At 45.2% G+C, this 20542-nt stretch overlaps 1 protein-coding gene across 6 annotated transcripts in view; it reads right to left on the bottom strand.

Annotated features, from left to right (window-relative positions):
- The window catches only part of LOC121020562 (cytidine monophosphate-N-acetylneuraminic acid hydroxylase), a 127118-nt gene that overhangs the window by 32058 nt on the left and 74518 nt on the right, over window positions 1–20542 (bottom strand). For all 6 annotated transcript variants that reach the window (XR_005786191.1, XM_040460641.1, XM_040460640.1 and 3 more), the window contains 6 exons: window positions 12200–12309; window positions 10670–10860; window positions 6482–6629; window positions 6088–6169; window positions 4276–4413; window positions 1799–1934 (listed from right to left, as the gene is read on the bottom strand). Coding sequence is in view for 5 of the 6 variants with exons in the window: in XM_040460641.1 (XP_040316575.1) it covers window positions 1799–1934; window positions 4276–4413; window positions 6088–6169; window positions 6482–6629; window positions 10670–10860; window positions 12200–12309 (805 nt within the window). In the remaining variant the exon portion in view is untranslated. The remainder of the gene's footprint in view (window positions 1–1798; window positions 1935–4275; window positions 4414–6087; window positions 6170–6481; window positions 6630–10669; window positions 10861–12199; window positions 12310–20542) is intronic.

Raw genomic sequence — 20542 nt, 5'->3', positions numbered from 1 at the left:
TAAATTCAGTAACTCTTGGGTAAACTCATTAGTATTGACACTGAATTCAAAGAGGGTAATGCATAAATTGAAAAGCAGTGGCAAATTATAAACAGTAACGAAGCATTGTTCAAATTTGGTTTGTAATTTTTGCAGTTTATATACTCCTGCCAATTACAAATAACGTCTTCTGCATATTGATTCATGTTAGAAAATGTGTAAAATCATTATTGAATTGTATTAGAAAAAGATTCAATTTCAATATAACATTCAACCTGTATGACTAAGTCACAAATACATGTTTCCTCTCCCTGGAGCTTTAAATGTAGCTTGTTCATATGCAGTATAATATCAGAGAAATGTTAGTCACGATGACAGATTCTGTCTATGATTCCTGAACGTTTGGCAAGCATTCTTTTTGTTTCAGGAAAAATTTGCACTTTTTTTTTTTTTAAGTAGGCTTCACACTCAACGTGAGGCTTGAATCGTGTTCAAACGTGTCCCTATTTTCCTTAAGATCTTTTCCTTAAGCTAGAAAAATACGTTAAATATATTGTAACATAGTAACTAGTTCAATCGAATTTCCAAGTACAATGAACACAAGTATCGCTGTGAAACGAGCTCTCTACGTAACATATTCAACAAAACACATTACAACACCGTATCGGTGCATAGAAAAAATAATTCAAACCCAATCGATCCATCGACGCCAACTTCTGTAATCCTCAACTGCACCAAGGCCTCTTTAAAAGTGCTCATAGCCACGTGTGGCGGGTAGTTACTATATTGGACAACTCAGCCCTAGCAGCTCCAATCGATGTCTCAAAGGACATTAATGATCTCGCAAATGTTTAGTTGAACTTTTAGGAATTCATAGGAAATTTGGGACGTTTCCTTCTTATCAAAGGGTCTATGTTTTGAGAGAAAAGAAAAAGCATTTCTCCAGCTCAGGCATCTGGTAGTAGTCAAGTTCCCAGGAAGGACAATCCGATCTAAAGACAGCGGTTAAGATGCACGAAAAACAATGTTCCTTAAATCTGAAAGCCCCCTGGGATAGATATTCCTATTTGAGAGAAAGTTTATTAAAAGTCAGCTGCTGACTCTTTCAAAGATGACCTGGTATCAAAGTGACTATAACAAGTGAATTTTGCGCAAGACCCAGTACTGACACGAATGACTATCATTCTTGCACCGTTAAACTGAAGACCCAACATTTAAATAACATTCTCAAAGAAACTCCACCGACCTCCGAAAACACAGTTGAAAAACCAGACCAAGAGTTATAGTCGCCAACCATTTCGCATACCCCAAAATGAGAAGGGAGCTTCAATGTGACGGGGACACGATTCTCTACTCTGGGCCGCCGCGTGGTGAAGAGAAGAGAGCTTTGGCACCAGGCGCGCCATAGTTCACTTCTCAACTCCAGCGTTTCCAACAGCCCGGCTGTGCAAGTCCCATGCCTCTCTGAGTTGGATTCCCTATCACAAAAATGGTGTAATAGTACCGACCCCACAGCATCCCTGGGAAGATGGATTCGAATGGCGTGGCTAAAAGTCCTAGGTTAGTTCCTGGCATGTACTCAGCCCACAGCCGTTGCCTTCACCCTTTCCAGGATCTTTTCAGAGACAATCTCTCTGAATGGATTCTAGCTGCCGAGCACGGCTTTTATTCATGCTCTGTGTTCTCAGGCAGCCTATGAAGCAAGTTCTAGACTGCTCCTACTCACTCATTCCCATTCCCTGTTGATTCCCAGCTAAACAACTCATCCAGCATACATTAACTTAGGCATAAAAAGGTGGTACCAAACGTCCAGCCATACTTGTCTGATGGGTGAGATTCCACAAAATACCCAGCAAAGGGGCAATAAATTCGGGGTTGTAGGTCCTTCACCAGCCGGGCCTTGTAGTTCAAGAGCTTCTTCCTCTCTGCTTTAATGAATTGGGCTTTCCATTCCTCTGCAATGACAGGGCTTGGGTTAGAATCTCCCCAGTTCAGAAATCACAGAAAAACGGAAGTTCTGGTAAAGCAGAACTCTTTCTGGAGATAAAATTGATAGCCTAACACGGAACAGAACAAAGCTCTGTGTCATGAGTGAAAAGTGCTCTCTGCCCCCAAACGCTTTACTTTGAAAATTTCAACTTATTACTAGGAAAATGTTGCCAAACCAGCCAAAGACACTGAACTCTCTCCTTGTCTATGGCAACTCACTGGGACCCTAGCTGAAGACAAAGGGCAGCATGCATGGCTGTCCTTTGTGTGCATGCACATTCTAAGGGTGCTGTAATTCCTGTATGTGTTAACCCTTTTCTAACATGGACATGACTTTATCATTTTGGTAGATTATAAAAGCAACGTGTGTCCCTCATACTCCGGCAGGTGCACAGCGGTTGACAGCATGAATGCTGGAGTCAGTTAAGACTGAGGATGAAAACACAGCTCCCCCAGGTGCATTAAGTCTATTCCCTCTTCTGTGAGTGGGTCGTCACCCCTACCCCACAGGTTGTTTTCTCTGTTCACTCGCTCACTCACCCATCCAATTTTTTTAATGAGAACCTACTGCGTGCCAGACAGTTCTAGGTGCTGAGAGTCCAGTGGTGAAAAGATAAAGCAGGCCCCTGCTCTCATGGAGTATTTATTCTAGTGAGAGAAGCAAATAATGAACAAGGACATAAATAAGGTCATTTCAAAGGGCGATGAGCTAGGAAGAAAGTAAACCAGGACAAGGGGCAGAGTGGCTGGGGTAGAGGGGCATTGTCAGACAGAGCCCTTGGCGAAGGTGACATTGGAGTCATAAAACCCAGACACAGACACAGAAGGCGCTGACCACGTGATCAGGGGCAAAAGAACTCCAGGGGGTCGAAAGGGCAAATACAAAGGCCCAGGGCAGGAACGCACTTGGTGTATTGCGACTGGGGAATGAATGATAGGTCGGTGTGGACTGATCTATAGCAAGCAACGGGAGACAGGCAGGAAAGGAAGCAGGGGAATCAGGCAGGGCCAGAGCATGCAGGGCACCGCATCAGGGAGTTGTTCCTATTGTTATCACTACTGAATTTGATAAACACAGATAAGGACACAGAGAAATGAGTTACCCATAACCCAGGCGTACCAGCACTCGTATACTCCAGACCTTTTTAGAAATGGGTGCATGTATTCGTTCACATACACATACACATGTTCACACGGGAATGGGATCATTCTAGCTAACCTTTAATGGGCATATTTTGCCTCCCCAGTTAACTCCCTAAGACGGGCACCTTCCTCTCTCACGCGGTTTTGCACCCTGGTGGGCAATGAATACAGACCTATGGAAGAAAGGAAGGAACCGAACAGAAGCTTTCTTCAGACTGCAAGTAATATTTCTGCCGCATTGCTAGAGATCATGTACCAAACGTTAATTTACTAAGTAGACATATATTGCACACTTACAGTGTCAGCATTGAGGATACCACTTACACACTTTCTCCCATCCCAACCCAGTACCACCCCTAGACTCAGAGCAGAAGAGGCCTTGCCTTGGACCCTACGCTTTTCTCCCCCTAGGTTTGAGACAGAGTTGACATATAACATTGTAGAAGTTTAAGGTATGCAACGTGAGGATCTGATACGTGTCTGTATTGCAAAATGATGATCACAAGGAGGTTAGTTAACACCTCCATCACCTCACATAATTACCATTTTGTGTGTTCGGTGAAAACCTTTGGGACCTTTTCTCCCAGCAACTCTTCAGGGTATAAAACGACACTGTTAATGATCATCACCACACCGCACGCTACATCCTCAGAATTCACTCCTCTTATAACTGGAAGGGTGGACCTTTAACCGACATCTCCCCATGGCCCCTACTCCCTAACCCCCGCAATGTCACCTGTAGTGACGGCACTCCTCCCGTGTATGAGCATTCCGTGGGGCCTAGGGGACACGCCTACGTCAAGTGGCACACACTCTGCTCTGAACTACCTTCCAAGAACATTGAAGTCTGGATTACCAATGTTGGACCTTTCCTGCTCTGCTCTATGGTCTACACCATGAATCAAAATGATCCAAATGATTTTTTTCTTGACTATTCCTCAGATGTACCCTAATAGCCTTAATGTTTCTTTCATGCTCCATCATCATATTTTGAGCTGGAAACGTTAGTTTGCCTGTCTGTGCTTTGCAAGTCTGGTTTCCCAGTAAGACTGTAAACTTCTTGTGGGGAGTTTAACCATATCTTAATTATCTTTGTGTTTATTCTCACAGCATTTAACAAAGCACCATGCCGCTCTTTGGCATCGCTCTGATATAAAATATTACCGGTAAATTTTCCACCACTGAAAGTCATTGGAAAGCCTGATGCTCCTCCAGCAAAATCACTCATCATTAGAGCAACCTTCTCAGGCAACCTTCCCCCATTGGGTCTGGTGCAGTCCACTGTATTAAGTATCTTATGACCTGTGGAAAAATAAAGTGGGATGGGTTTTCAGGGTAAAATCTTGAACATCATACAGTTTGAATTCCCAAGCCAACGAAGTCTCCCATGTATGTCTGTTTAATGTGACTCATTTGATCAGAGAAGAATTACTTCTATCCAAGGAAAAAGGTGAGGAAGATTTGAAAACCTAAAATCTTCAATAGCTTTTTTGTTTTTAAGTTTCAAGCGAATAAATTCATCCTATTTGATTTTGTTTGGTGGGTTCTGGATGTCCCATGAGGACAATTAGCTTGATTTCACTCCAGGATCACAGACAGATTACTTCCTCAGTCAATTATCTCTAGATGTTGAGCCCAAAGAATGCAGAGGAAGTGTGATGGGATCAACAGAAATCTCAACCTTCCACAAATTCCATTCAATGATTGTTAGGGCAGTAAAGCCATCTTCCCACATGAAAGGCAGAAGTACATGATTAGATTACATGATAATATTTCAACAGATAATAAGACATTTATCAGAATGGCTAACATAAAAAACACAAGAGGGGTGCCTGGCTGGCTCAGTTGGAGAAGCATGTGGCTCATGATCTTGGTGTTATGAGTTCGAGCCCCATGCCAAGTGTAGAGATTATAAACTTATAACATGTAAGTTTATATAAATGAATAAACTTAAACACACACACACACACACACACACACACACACACACACACACGAAACCATAAGTGTTGGCGAGGATTTGGAGAAAGGGGAACCCTCCTGTGCTGTTGGTGGGAACGCAAACTAGTGTAGCCATTGTGAAAAACAGTACAAGGGCTCCTTAAAAAGCTAAAAATAGAATTACTTTATTATCCAGTAACAGCACTACTGGGTATGTACCCCCAAAATAGAAAAAAAACACTAATTCAAAGGGATACATGCACCCCTATGTTTACTGCAGCATTATCTACAATAGCCAAACTATGGAAGCAGCCCAAATGTCCATCGACACATGAATGTGTAACATACAGTGGAATATTATTCAGCCATAAAAAAAGAATGAAATCTTGCCATTTGCAATGATGGATGGAGCTAGCGAGTATAATGCTAGGCAAAATAAGTCAATCAGAGAAAGACAAATACCATATGACTTAACTCATATGTGGAATTTAAGAAACAGAACAAATGAGCAAAGGAAAAGAGAGAGAGAGAGAAAGAGAGAGAGTGAGAGAGAAACCAAGAAACAGACTCTTAACTATAGAGAACAAACCTGGTTACCAGAGGGGAGATGGGTGGGAGGATGGGTGAAATGGGTGATGGGAATTAAGGAGCGCACCTGTGTTGAGTATAGGGTGATGTATGGAAGTGTTGAATCACTAAATTCTGCGCCTGAAGCTAATATAACACTGTATGTTAACTGCACCGGAATTAAAATCTCAAAATGTAAGACATTCAATAAAGGCAGTTTGAAGAAATTACTATATGCGATATACAGAATATCTGTTGCCTTCTGAAAAAGCTTTGCACCTCTCACTACATAGACAACATTACTGGTAATACGTTCTTTGGAAAGATTATCTGAGTGATAGCACACTGTTCTAAGGCAAGGACAGAATACAGTTTATTCCATGGGAAATTAAGATAGTAGAAGACGGTTATCACTCTTCCTTCCAGGAGCATTTTTCTCTTTCGTTATTGATGAGGGCAAGAAAGTACCTTTATACTCCACGATAATGCAAGTGTCCATCTCAGGATGAACGCCATCCATCAAGATCATGAATCGAAGATTTTTGTCTACCTGGAATTTAACAATAAAAGCAACAACTGTGTATGCCAGTTGGGCTTCTAATTCAGTATTCGAGAAAGCTGTCACCTCCTCTGGAAAGAAACCTCCTTCATCCGAAACGAGATTATTATCCTGCACTATGGAGTTACACCATTGGTAAATGGGGGAAAAAATGTCTTAGCTCAAATAAAGGCGGTATTTACAGAACGCTACGCACAGACAAAAATCGGCTATTGTTTCTTTAATCTTCAAGTGACCTCCTCACCTAAAATTCAACCCAGAAAGCATAACCGGGAAGTATAGGAAAAACCGCAGATATCTGACCTGCTGCCATATTCCGAATGGCACTATAATGATATTGGTCAACTGGACACCGCTCTGATTCAGATTCCAAAATACAGGTCTTTCCGTGTTTCCAACATAAATGGGAATATCCGGTCTTCTCGCAGCCAGCTCCTTCAGTGTGGGGTAACTAGGATCAGAAGGATGGAAAGGTTGGAAGGTGACAAGATCACCTAGTACGAGAGACAGTTTGCTCCTTAAACCAACATGTTGATCAAGAAGAAATTGAGGGGTGCCTGGGTGGCTCGGTCAGTTAAGCTCCTGACTTCAGCTCAGGTCATGATCTCACGGTTCGTGAGTTCGAGCCTCACGTCAGGCTCTGTGCTGACACCTCAGAGCCTGGAGCCTGCTTCCGATTCTGTGTCTTCCTTGCTCTCTGCCCTTCCCCTGCTCATGCTCTGTCTCTGTCTCTCAAAAATAAATACACATGGAAAAAAAACTTAAAGAAAAGAAACTGAAAACACAGACTCTCATCAGAGTCCAAAAGAAGGGCTTTTTTCCCTCAAAGCTGAGTATAAAGGTGAGGGGCATTTCCTACAAGATTCCTTTTTCCTTGTCAGAACAGACCATACCCCGTGGCACGTATATCAACCAGGTGGGCAAATTCTATCTGCTACATGAATGCTGTGGGTAGTTCTAACTGAAGGTAGAAGGTGGAAAAAGTCATGCTGAAGAGGTTGCTGGTAGGGGAAGACCTCTGTGAGTTTCTTTTTTGTTCTCATTCCCCACGTGGCAGCTCCCAGGAAGAGAAAGGCCTGGTCCCCAAGACAAGGAGACCCTGGGGCAGTTTTTCAACCTTCAAAGGTTGTTAGCCACACCTCAGTATATAGAATAAGTTCTTTGTCCCCACAGGGCGTCCGTTTCCAGTTGGACAAGAGAGTCAAATTTAGAGTAGAGGAAAACGACATTCAACATTGGTGATAATCCCGACTCAGTTCACCTTGAACCGTCCGAGTAGCTCTCGAACACCTACATAGATTAAGTCAAGTTTCATTTACTGAGCAATCGTTATATTAAAAAAATTATGTACGCTGTGGGGTGTGGCAGAAACATGAATAATAAACAGACAAGCGGCAAGGTATCTACATGTCAAACATGGTGTCAGGCACTTTCACATGGTAGTTTAATGCTTACCAAAAACCCTCTGAATTTTTCGTTTGCTTTTATAAGCGAGGAAACATATCCAGACATATTCAACTAAGAAACAGCAAACTGGTATTCAAATTCACATTTTCAGATTCTAGGCCTAGCTCTTCCTCTAATGGAAGGCAATCCGAGACTCTAATGAATGTACAGTCTGGTTTAAGAATCACCCTTGTACAGGGGCGCCTGGGCGGCTCAGTCGGTTAAGCGTCCGACTTTGGCTCAGGTCATGATCTCACAGTTCCTGAGTTCGAGTCCTGTGTTGGGCTCCATGCTGACAGCTTGGAGCCTGGAGCCTGCTTCGGATTCTGTGTCTCCTTCTCTCTCTGCCCCTCTCCAACCTGTGCTCTCTCTCTCAAAAACAAATACAAAAAAAAAATTTTTTTTTAAATTACCCTTGTACAGAGTACAATGTCAGGGGAAATAGGTTATTTAATCACAGGAAAATCAGAAGCAAAATCTGCATAACTGTACTAATATTTAAGTTCCAGCACTGTGTTAAAAGATAGTCAAAAAAGCAGAATCTGGGGGTGGGGGAAATCAGAAAATGTTCTTCCTTAAAAACAAAGGATTTGAAAAGTGAAAGATTCTTTGTGCCTTCAATCTTTGGGTTCAGCACCCAAATCTTCTAGTTTAAAGGACTTTGGGGGTTAGGACAAATTAGTCTAAAATGGATGTTTTATTGTTTTCTGATTTTTTTTTGATTGTTCACAATTCTTAGTGGCATCCGTTAATAATATGATCTATTACAATACTCCCTCCCTTTACACAATGAAATCACATTTCTTTGACTAAAGACTACTCTCTAAAGTGCACTGGCCTTTCCCCCTTGTTTTTGTTTTTAGCTCAAGTAAAGATTATATTTACGGAACGGTATGTACAGACAAAGTAAGTCATTGTTTCTTTAATCTGGAAGTGGCTTCCTCACCTACAATTTACCCTGGAAAACATAACTGGAGAGTGTACAAAAAACCCACAGATATCTGACCTAGTGCCATATTCCTAATGACACTACATTGATAGATATCAGGAGACTTTATTCAGCAAGTAAAGGTGAGACAAAAAATGGGAGAAAACGGCCCCCATGTTTATGAGTTGACTAGGCGAGGGGCGCCTGGGTGGCTCAGTCGATTGAGCGACCGACTTCAGCTCAGGTCACGATCTCACGGTTTTTGAGTTCGAGCCCCGCATTGGACTCTGTGCTGAGGGCTCGGAGCCTGGAGCCTGCTTCGGATTCTGTGTCTCCCATGCTCTCTGCCCCTCCCCCGCTCATGCTCTGTCTCTCTCTGTCTCAGAAATAAATAAACATTAAAAAAAATTATGAGTTGACTAGGCGAGAGTCAAAATGGAAGGGGTTATCAAGGAACCAGCCTCCGTGGAGTGACCCCGACGAGCTTCAGTAACTCTTCGGTGATAACCTGCCTGCAGTAGACCTCATGGCCATGCGTGCTGTGACACTCTAGTTGAGAACTGGTGTCATAACGCCTGACAAGTTCACCTACACAAGCCCCTGAAATGAAAACTAAATTGCTTTTTAGGACTGTGGTTGGGGCACAGCTGGACGAAATGACATGAAAACTTCTCCCCTTCCCTCAAATTCCGTGTGCTCCCCTGAATAAACCACCAACCAGGTTTTAGGAAAGCCAAGTGCGCCTTGGAACGGGCACTGTGCAGCCATCACCTCATGTAGGTAACCCTGCTCTTTTTGTAGAGGCTACACAAAAGAACTCGCATGCAGCACGGCAGTTACACGGTGCATGAACCCAGGGCTCTCAGAAGCTCGGAGGTGTGCGGCCGCAGCTTCCGCACATGGTGTGGGACAAAGGCGCCGTGCAGTGGACACGGAGATTTTTCATCACCGCACCCGCATACTGGGTTGTCATCAGTTCGTAAGTGACCGGCAGGTAACTTGTTATTCAGCCAGTTAATTACATTTATAAAGCGTTTCCTGAAAAAATAAATAAATAACTGAGCGCATATTCATGTCTTGGAGTAGAAAATCCAGGGGCCAGTCAACCAGCAAACAACATATCGTCCCTAACCATGGACGTTTCTACCAAAGCATGTCCTGCACGTGAACTTTGTCATGGAGGTTCGCAGGAGAAAAAAGGCTGAAGTTGCTTCATTTTATAACATTGTGGGCACTGCTGCGTGTTTAGATGGGCGACCCAGCAGCAGTGATACAAACTTCAAAACAAGGAAGAACAAAAACGACCCTGTAATTAACCAAGAGATTGGAACCATGGCCTTCCCTCTTTCCTAAATAGTTCATTTGCAAATGTGTGTGGCTTTATAAGCGACAATTCTCTTCCTTTTTGATTTCCTGGGGGAGGGGAGTTTCGGTTCCCATTATCAGTGTGATGCTGGTCTGGTTTCAATGAAGTGTTGGATCGGGTTGACTCCGGGGCAAAAAGCCGGGGGCTCGGGGTTATCGGGGCGCTACAAATCAGGAGGTGGCCAACCGCAGCAACCTGTTCCCGCAAGCTAAGAATGGTTTTGACCTTTTGAAAATAGCCGAAGGGCTCATCCAAAGGACAATGATGCCTTGTGACACATGAAAACTGTATGATATTCGCATGTCCTTGTCTATGAATAGGATTTCATTGGAACCACAGCCACAGCCACAGAGGTGAGCAGATGCGACCGTGACCACACGGCTCGTACAGCCGAAACCATCGACACTCTGGCCCGTACAGAAAATGTGTGCCGACTCCTGCTATAAATGTTGAACTGGAAAAGGAAGTCAGCTTTGGTGATCCTTCGATGCAGACTTCTACCAAGTGGCCCGAGAGGGGAAGTGAGAAGCAGAGAGGGTTATCAGCGCCCCCCTCCCCTCCCCACCACGGCGCCTTCCTCACCCGGGGCAGTATGAAGCGTGCACGCGCTGCTGAAATCGGGCCACGCCGATGTCGGCATTCAGCTGACCTGAGTCCGCTTTTTCTCATCCCAGCTGCACCTACCTCCAAAATTGCAAAAGCCCCTGAAACCGCGCTAGCCCTTTCCCGCCGCACTCGCTCCCTTCATTACCTCAGGTGGTCTGAGTGCATGTGACTGATGTAAATCAGGTCTGCCTGGCACAGCCTCTCCAGCCAATCAGACGGAGGCTCGTGCAGCAGCCACCAGCCTCGGGCGAACGCAGGACCCGTTAACCAGGGGTCAAACACCATCCTCTTGTCTCCCAGCTTGAGGTCCATGCAGGCGTGGGTGAGGTACGTGATCTGTTGGAAGACAGGGAGATTCAGGTGACGGGATCCTTCCCGGCCAGCAACAGGGAGCCGAAAGGTCTGTGCCGCTTGGCCGACACCCCTTGGCCGGAGAACCCTGTCCTGAGCGTGATCAGGACAGAGGACCCAAGGGGGACCCAGCACGAGACTTCAGATGGAATACAGCTCGCAGTGACTGGTCGCTGCTTCGTCAGGACAGAAACTCGCCCGGTTGGTTTCAGGTGGCAAAGCAACCGACCTACCTAGTTTTGCTCTATTTCAATTAGCTCCTAAATGCTCACTTATAATCAGCGCCGCAGACTGCCCTCTGTGCCGAGTCCTTCAGGGCACAATTTACGAGGAAAGGCAGTTAGAGCTGACGCGACAGACACTTGGGGATTAACATGCCAGACTGGCTGTGGAGAGGTACAGGAATGAATGATTCCGGTGAGGGTGGGTGGGTGGCGTGCCACGTGGCTTGCAAGAACTCCTCTTTCAAACCACCTGCTACCACACTCAAGATGTCGAGGTCTTCTGAGAATAGCTATGAACAATGACAGAGAGACAGGCATTGACTGGAGGATTCCAGCTCAATTCCTCAGTCCTTCCCCACGGTCCGGCACATCCGCGGCAAACAGGAAGTACGCCCAGAAGCAGAGAGAAGGTGTAGAAAGCCAGCGCGGAGCGGGAGGGGAGGCAGGTGATCACATTCCATTTTACTGGGCCTACTTCTTGACAGGTTTCCCTTTCCCTCAAATAAGTACACGCTTCCCAAATATTCCAGAAAAACAAATTTTTGATTACCTCTCCCAAACTGTCAAAGTGTTTCTTTCCTCTGGAGGAAACTCTCTTTTAAAGCTAGGAGAGTACACAGGAAGGTTCGTAAAAGGGAAAAATACAGAAATATGCAGCTGGCCATCTTATCCGACAGCAATCTGGCGTCGGAGGTAACTTCCGAACTTTCTCCAATAGTTTGGCATGACTCTCCTTTGGAACTTCGTTTGCTCATGGATTTTTGTTGTTGTTTTGTTGGGTTTTTTTCTGAATATATTTCCTTGCGATTCCTATCAAGTTGTGGAGGTTCCTAAAAACATTTGCTCAAGAGTTCAGAAGAACTTTATTTCATGTCCTAAATAGCTCCCTCAGAATATTTGAGGTAATATAGGATGTAAATATATATATATATATATACATATTTATGTATTTTAGTTTTATTATATATATGTGTATACATATACATACATATGTGTATATATATATATATATATATATATATAATACACACACACACATAAATGGACATCTTAGTTTTATTTTTGTTCTTAAGAACATAACAATTTTAATGTTCCCTTACCTGCACTTCTCCAAAAGCCAAATGTTCAGGAGATCTGGGTTCTGAATCCCAGGGATTGGGAGGATTCAGTTCTAGAAGTAAAAGTCCATTTTCTTCATCCATTTCAACAACTGGAACCCAAAGGGAAGAGACACATATTCACAACAAACACGAATGTACAAAACAATCGCTCAAATAGAAATGCGTGGCCCGGGTACACAGAGTACCAAAAATCAAAGGGAAATCAAAACAAGACACAACAGTCATTTGTGTCAAACAATATCTGCCCAGACAAGGGCTGGAGACAGACAACGCCAATTCATTGCCTCGTTCATATTGCACTTAAGGGACTCATGGGACCTCAGCTGAGTCACAGAGATGCACACAAACAACTTCATTACAATTAAATGAATGAATGATACAGATGAGTTCAAGGTGCCATGGGAATGTGCAAGAGGGAGGACCTAATCTGGTTGTTAAGACTCAAAGCAGATTTCTAATAGGAAATCGTGCTCCAGCTAGACTTGAAAGATTGGGTACTTGGTGTAGACAAAAGAAATCGGATTATGTGAAGGAAAAGGGGTGACTGAACAGCACACACAAAGGCGTGGAGGAGGGGTGAGCTCGATATTCACAAAGGGACTGGTGGTTTATGCCCCAGGAACACAGTGTCTGAGGCAGGCAGGATGGACAGGAAGGCCAGGGTACATCACAGAGGACCCTAGACAGCATGCTAAGGAGGAATTTGGATTTTATTATGTGGCAGCAATGAGAGGTCAATGACAACTTTTAAGCCATTGTGGCACACCCTACCGGTGACCTACACCCTTCTTTCTTACTGTTAGCATCCTAATTTTTTTTTTTTAAGGAGTGTTGATATGCCCATCTGAAGATCATGATTTCCCAGGGCCCCTTGCAATTATGAGTGGCCATCGACATAGTGCTACATACGGTGTCTATAGCTCTGGCCAGGGCGATGTGAGTAGAAGTCCCCAAGTGGGCTTCCGGAAACACTTTGATTTTCCTGACAGAGAGGGACAAAGTCAAAGGAAGCACACTAGTTGCCCTTCGTCTTTCCCTTCTCTTGTTCGGAAACTGGTTGCTTCCCCTGAGGGAACAGGAGCCATCTTGGGATGCTGAGAGAAAGAGCCAGATCCTAAGGATGGCAGAGTAGGAAGACAGAAGGAACTTGGCTCCTTGATAAACTTCTGAAACGGCCATGATACCCAGGACTGTCTGCTTTCCAGCTTCTTGCAGAATAAGAAAAACAACCCCCAGTGTGACCAGGCCACTCTGACTTGGGTTTTCTGTTCCAACAGCTGAAAGCAATACCTAACCGCTATGGCAAGGGAGTATTAAAATCAGAACTCAATTTTAGAAAGGCCACACTGTGAGACACATGGGGAGAATCCACTGGAGGAAGGGAGGACTGTATCTGAGGGCCCTCACCGTGGTCTCGGAGGCCAGTGGCAAACTGCTGACGGGCACGGTCTCCGAAGACAGATGGCCTCGTTTGGTTGGAACCCTCACTCTCCCCACTTGTTAGCTTCATAGCTGGGTGACCTCGAGCAAGTTCACTTGACTACTCCATTCTTCAGTGTTTTCCTTGTCAACCCTAGCTGCCTCCAAGGACGGAGGCATCCCAACAAATGGTAGCAAGTCTATTAATTGCTAAATGAAAGCAAATGAGGTCCCAGACCAATGCGGTCCCTTTGGAAATGGTGACACTGCTCTCTCCTCAAAGTCAAGCATTTTCCCCACTTTCTTCAAAGTATATAGAAAAAAGAAATCTTTTCCACACCTTCCAAACGAATATTAATTACACTCACTTTCAGACAACTGCTTATGGAAAATACTGAGGCAAAAATTACCCATAAAATGAAAAAGGATGCATTTTAGGATTTTCCTCAGGGGTGTGAACAAAGACTTAGACACGCTGTCAAACTTCAATTTTCAAGGTCATCCCGAGTGACCATAATAAAGAGGAAGTTGGAAACCTAAAGAACTACCTCCCCAAAGTCTGTTTTTCTCACTCATGTCCCTAGCTTTATCCTCACGGCCAGGTACTGATAGTCTCCCTCCCTGCCCCTGACAGACTAATGTCTTGTCTAGATGGTCTCCCTGGAAGGCTCTCCCAGCATCAGCACTACCCACACCTGGCTTTGTTGGGGCTCACGCGTCACCTTATCAGAGAAGCCTTTCTGACCACTCTATCTCAAAGAGCACTCTCCAACCCCCTACCCCTCATTATTTTTCTTCCTACCCCTTAGCGTCACTGCACATACTCTTATCTTGTTTGCTTCTGGCCTGCCTCCCCTACAAGATTATTGACTCCACGAGAGCTGGAGTTTGTTCTCTGCGATATCAGTAGCGTGCCAGGAACAATGCCTGACTCACGACAGGCATTCCTTAAATACCTGTTGAGTAAACTGTTTAGTTAATGGTCTTAACTGCATGTCTCCCAAGACTCTCTTGAGGCTACCCAACTTTCTCTCAACCTAGACACTGCTCCTGCCCAGACGTGGCACCTCAAATTGGGAACCTTAAATATAGAATTATCTCAAGATAAGCCAAAGATAAAATTTACTATTTCTTCATTTTTATTTTAAGGGAGAGAGGGAGAGAGAACGAGTGGGGTGGGGGGCAGAGGGAGACGGAGATAGAGAATCCCAAGCAGGCTCTGCACCATCAGTGCGGAGCCCAGTGCGGGGCTTGAACTCACAACTGTGAGATCATGACCTGGGCCAACCTTAAGAGTCAGACCCTCAACCGACTGAGCCACCCAGGCACCTGTGCTGCTTCTTCTTTTTTTTTTTTTTTTTAAATTTTTTTTCTCAACGTTTATTTATTTTTGGGACAGAGAGAGACAGAGCATGAACGGGGGAGGGGCAGAGAGAGAGGGAGACACAGAATCGGAAACAGGCTCCAGGCTCTGAGCCATCAGCCCAGAGCCCGACGCGGGGCTCGAACTCCCGGAGCGTGAGATCGTGACCTGGCTGAAGTCGGACGCCCAACCGACTGCGCCACCCAGGCGCCCCGCTTCTTCATTTTTAAAAGAGCACTTTAGAAACCAGAAACATGAATGCACCAGACGGCTTCCGTTCATCCTTACAGACTCCTCTTCTCTACCTTTCTTCTCCCTCATCCACCTGCTCTCCACGTCAGGAGGCCCACTTATTTGGATCACATGGAAGGGCTCCCAGAGTCTCCCCTTCCAGATGAGTTTGGCCACTGCAAAGCCCCAGGATGAGACAGTGACAGGACTCAGGGAGGTTGGGGTTTTTATTCCTCTGGCTCCTTCCCAGTAAGGTGATTTTGTTGCAGACATTGTTGGTGGTCTGCACAAAATCTGTTCCCTCCTTCTTCCTATTAGCATCCTCATTTTCCTGAGGAGTGATGCTATGCCTATCTAAAAATCATGATTGCCCATGCCCCCTTTGCAATTATGAGTGGCCACAGACATAGGTCTGGGCATTGACAGAGGTCGCTGCTCCTCTCTTGCAAGCCAATCCTTTATGACTCTCTCCTCTTCCAGATTCTGGAAACTGCTCCCTTCCTCATCCCTTTGGGCCTAAAGATGGACAACTTGGTTGCTATCAATGCTAGGTTACTCCACTTTCTCTGTGTTTCTCCCACATCCACAACTTACAAAGAAAGTCCTTTGTGAATACACTCTCATCAAATTATCCTAATTTGGGGATGGCACTGGTTTTCCTTTTGTGAGTCTAACTAATACAATAATTAAAAATGGCTACATTGAGGGGTGCCTGGGTGGCTCAGTCAGTTAAGCATCTGACTTATGATTATGGCTCGGGTTATGATCTCACGGGACCATGGGATCTTGTGGGATCAAGCTCCACATCGGTCTCTGCACTGACAGCATGGAACCTGCTTGGGATTCTCTCTTTCCCTCTCTCTCTGCCCCTCCCCTGCTTCCACACTCTTTATCTCTGTCCAAATAAATAAATAAACATAAAAAAATCAGCTATGCTGAAACCCCAAATTCAGAGGAGTGATTGCCTCTGGGGGATGGGGGTACATGTGATATGACCAAGGAAAGGTATATACAGGTCTTCTGTTGGTAATGTTCTGGGTCTTATGCTGGATGTTGGGCACATGGGTGTCCACTCTATTATTTTCATACCTTTAAAATACTGCTTAAGAATTTAATGAAAGACTATTAATATCTTAATAATAATCAATTTATTTAATAGTGAAAGACAACTGGCTTTCTTAATAAAATCAGGAATGCACAAAGGATGCCTGAGAGCACCATTATGATTATACTATGTTCATGAAAATGTGCGTGGTATAATAAAGGTACATCTTATTATTATTTCCAGGTTATGTGATTGCTGGAAGATGGTGTCATGAAATAAAGAGAATGGTGGAATCCTGACTCTGCTGCTTACTGTCAGCATGGTGGGCTTCCTTCCTGATCTGTACAATACAAATGCGATACACCCATCATACAGTTGTGGGGATTAAATGAGATCATAGGTCCCAATGTGTCTAGCATTATGCCTGGCACAGAGAAGACATCTTATGAATAACAGGATTATCGTGATAATTATTGTACCTTCAAGGAATGAAGAGTTAAAACGAGAGCTCAGCACTGGACAAACAAAACGTATTAGCAAATATCAGGTAGAAAATACCACAGTATTATGAGAGTCTCTCAGAAAACTGCATCGATACCCACTCTGAAGGATTCTCCTTCAGAATGTTCCCCCCCCCCCCAAGAGAAACAGAAGAAACTAAAAGTCTACAACTCTTAACTATGATCCCAAAGCAAGTGCAGTAAGGGTCTCTCTGCCCCTTGCACAAAGGCAGATTGCATATGGGCTCCGAAAGAAGCCCTCCTGGGGCTCGCCGCCTCCAGTCCTCCACTACCCTGCCAGCCGCCGGGCAGCGGACATCAGCCCTCATGTTAGTTCCCAGATCATCGTTCTGTTTTCCAGTGGACCCAACTTCCCGCTGCTGGGAAATCCCGCCTCCCTGCTCCTGCGGTCCCCGGCTGCGGACATGTGCAGATTACCCCAGATCTACGTGTACAGATAAATCATTAGGCCCCGTGTACCGAGGGAATCTAACAGATGTTCACCCTGAAAATCCTGACAACAACCCGGGAAAGCAGCTACCACTGATATCATCTCCATTTGAGGGAACTAAAGCACAAGGAGATGGAAAATACGCCCAAAGTCACTTAACTGTGTGTTTGCGCGTCAGGATCTGAACCCAGGCTGTCAGGCCCCACTGCCTCCACCCTTAACCATCTTGCTATCCTGTCTCTCCTCAGGTCTCGTCCAAAAGAGTTAGAGGTTTGGAATAAGACCCTAAGCAGCTCTAGATTAGTGGTTACGGACTCACGAGGGGCAACGGTCTACTGCTTTTTCACTTAGGCAAACACTTTATCAGGCGCAAACTTTTGTTTATCAGTTTTCTGCCAAATTAACCTCACAGTATTTGTACAGCACTTGTAACCAGTTCCTGATAACAGCGATCTGCAGGCCTCCTGGGCCAGGTCAACACAGGAGTGGGGAGTTTACTGGCAAAAGAAGTTAGGGGTGCAGACGTCCCTTCGAGGGGCACGGGAGGAAACATTTCCAGTCAAAGCAATCAGCAACTCTGCCCAGAACAACATCCTGTCCGGTTGGCGGTGAATGGAAAGAAGTACGTACCCTAGTCAGTGACCCCTCTGCTCGTGGGGGAACCTGGCCATATAGGTCAGACTCTTTCAAAAGTGATTTGGAGTTGGTCTCGTTAAGACACATGAGCAAGAGTGGCCCCGATATTCTATGTTATCTGCTAGGGTCACAGTAATCTGAGCCTAAAAAGGATATAGAGGTAGCATACTCAAAGCCCCCAGTCTGGAGGCACGTGTGGGAAGCCCCCCAGCTCAGCTCCCTCCACAGGTAACCAGTGGTAAGTCAGCCCCCACCCATACTGCCGGCACGCGCTTAGGTACATGGTCCTTTTTCATAATTGGGTCCTACTATATGTAATGTTGATGACCTTTACTCAGCTTTATAAAAAAATATTTAAAAATTTTTTAATTTTAAAAAATTAAATCTTTTTATTTTAAAAAATTAAAAAAAATTTAATTTCAAAAAATTTGAAAGAATTTTAATTTCAAAAAATTAAATTTTTTTTGTAATTGAGAGAGAGAGAGAGACAGAGACAGAATCCCAAGCAAGCTCCACGCTCAGCGTCGACCCTGACGCAGGGCTCGATCCCACGTGATCCCTGGGATCACGACCTGAGCTGAAACTGAATCAGACACTCAATTGACTGAGCCACGCACGCACCCCTATTTTGCTTTACAATCAGTACTATTCTTTCCGTTTTTTCACTCGTATCACTCTTAGATATACTAGAATTGTTGCTAACGTTTAAGTTGTTTCCAATTTTTTTTTGTAAGTACTGTAAATGAACATTCTTACAGCCATAGCTTTCAACACATCAGTGATTAAGATACACATTACACATCAGTGTATCTGAGGATACAGCCTTGGGTGTGAAATCGCTGGGTCAAAGGTGTTCACATTCTTAAGTGTCAGAGGAAGCTGTCTAGAGAGTTTTGAGCAGGGGAGCGAAGTGAATCGACCTGGATATTCACGACATCAGGCCGGGTGCTGTAAGCAGAATGGACAGACGGCAGAAGGCAAGCAAGGAAGCAGAGCGGCCGCCCACAGGGCAGAGGGCTCGGACTTGCGCTCAGAGGGACGCGGTATACAGAGGTTCTGAGATGCTCTGGCATAGAAGCAACCGATTAACGGTCTGGATGTGGGAGTTTACGGAAACAGGAAAGTCAAGAGCGACTTCCGGGCTTTGTTCAACTGGGCGGGTATTTATGGAGATGGGGAAGGCTGTGCGGGAGGCGGGCGTGGAGAGTTCTGTCCTGGCTGCGCTGGCTTGGGATCCCGACCTCAAGTCCGTGTGGAAATACGGGTGGGCAGGTGGCCAGCTCAGGGAGGAGCTCAGATCTGGAGGGAACGATTTTGGACTCATCCGAGTAAAGACGGCATCTAGAGTCACGGGATTAGATGGGATCCCTTAGGGGAAGCTTATAGGCAGGGAGCTGTAGGGCCAGTCCCAGGGTGCTCCAACATTCAAAAGTCTGGCCGGGGACGAGTCAGCAGAGGAGCCTGAGAGAAGTAGTTAGCGTGGTCGGAATAAAAATCAGGAGAGTGTTTCGTTTTTTGTTTTTGTTTAAGCCTTGAAGACATTTTATAGTGGTGACGGGTGTCTGGGTTCAGGAATAGGCTCTTTAACGATTTCAATGCATGCTATCCCCTCTTAAGCAACAGAATTTTATTTCTTATTTGTTTGTTTGTTTGATGTGGTACTTTCTTCTATGTTTGATTTCTCGGTTTTCTTGGCAGATGTTCTTGGGTCCTCCAGTATTTCTTCAAAATGCCCCCTTTCTGGGTGGTTTCCTCAGAGGCCCCCTTGGAAGCCTCTTCTGACTCCTCCTCCTCCTCCTCCTCCTTAAGGGATAGTACAGCAAACGAGACTTGGAAGGTTGTAGAACTAAGGGTTCTAGGTGGGAGCTGACAACCCGGACCAGGACAGCACTATGGCCTCCAAACATGCCCACATTCTAATGCCCAGGAACGATGGGTAAATGAGGTTTTCTATGGCAAAAGGGAATTAAAGTTGCCAACAAGATTAAGGTTGCTAATCAGCTGACCCTAAACTAGGGAGAATATCCTGAATTATCTGGGTGTGCCCAATATATCCCAAGGATCCTAAAACCTGTAAGCAGGAGACAGAAGAGTCAGAGGGAGATGTGACTATAGAAATAAGCCACAGAGATGCAAGGCTCTGACGACAGGCAAAGAGGGCCTCTAGAAGCTAGAAAAGGCAAGGACACGGATTCCCCAGAGCTTCCAGAAAGGGACACAGCTCTGCTGACACTATAGTGTTAGCCGCCGAGACGTGTACTGCCCCTGTGACCCACAGAGCTGTAAGGTAGCACATAGGAAAGAATGCAGAAACCGCTGCTCCCCAGATAGGAGGGAAAAGACCGTGCCACTGGGCTCTATGCCACTGGCTTTGGGTACCGTGACAACGGAGTGACCAGTGAATTGAGCAACATGGAAGGGGCTGGTGACCTAGATAGGAGCCGTGTCCATGCTGTGGTGGGGCCGCAGCTCCACCACAGTGGGAAGGGGAGGGGCAGACAGCAAGTGTGGACACCCGCTTCAAGGGGGTTCCTTGTTTTAGGGTTCAGAGGAATGGGGGCATAATTTAAGCAGGCGATGAAGGTCTAGGAAGGGTCTGTATGAACACCAGACTGCATGTGTGTCTGTGCGTGTGTGTGTGAGCATGCACACATGGGGAGCTAACAGGTGCCAGACC

This window comes from Herpailurus yagouaroundi, unplaced genomic scaffold (assembly GCF_014898765.1).
Source record: "Herpailurus yagouaroundi ecotype Mexico unplaced genomic scaffold, PumYag 250, whole genome shotgun sequence".
In the NCBI taxonomy this organism is placed as follows: domain Eukaryota; kingdom Metazoa; phylum Chordata; class Mammalia; order Carnivora; family Felidae; genus Herpailurus; species Herpailurus yagouaroundi.
Note: the sequence above shows the minus strand (reverse complement) of the source record. Positions and strands in the feature narration are given on the sequence as shown.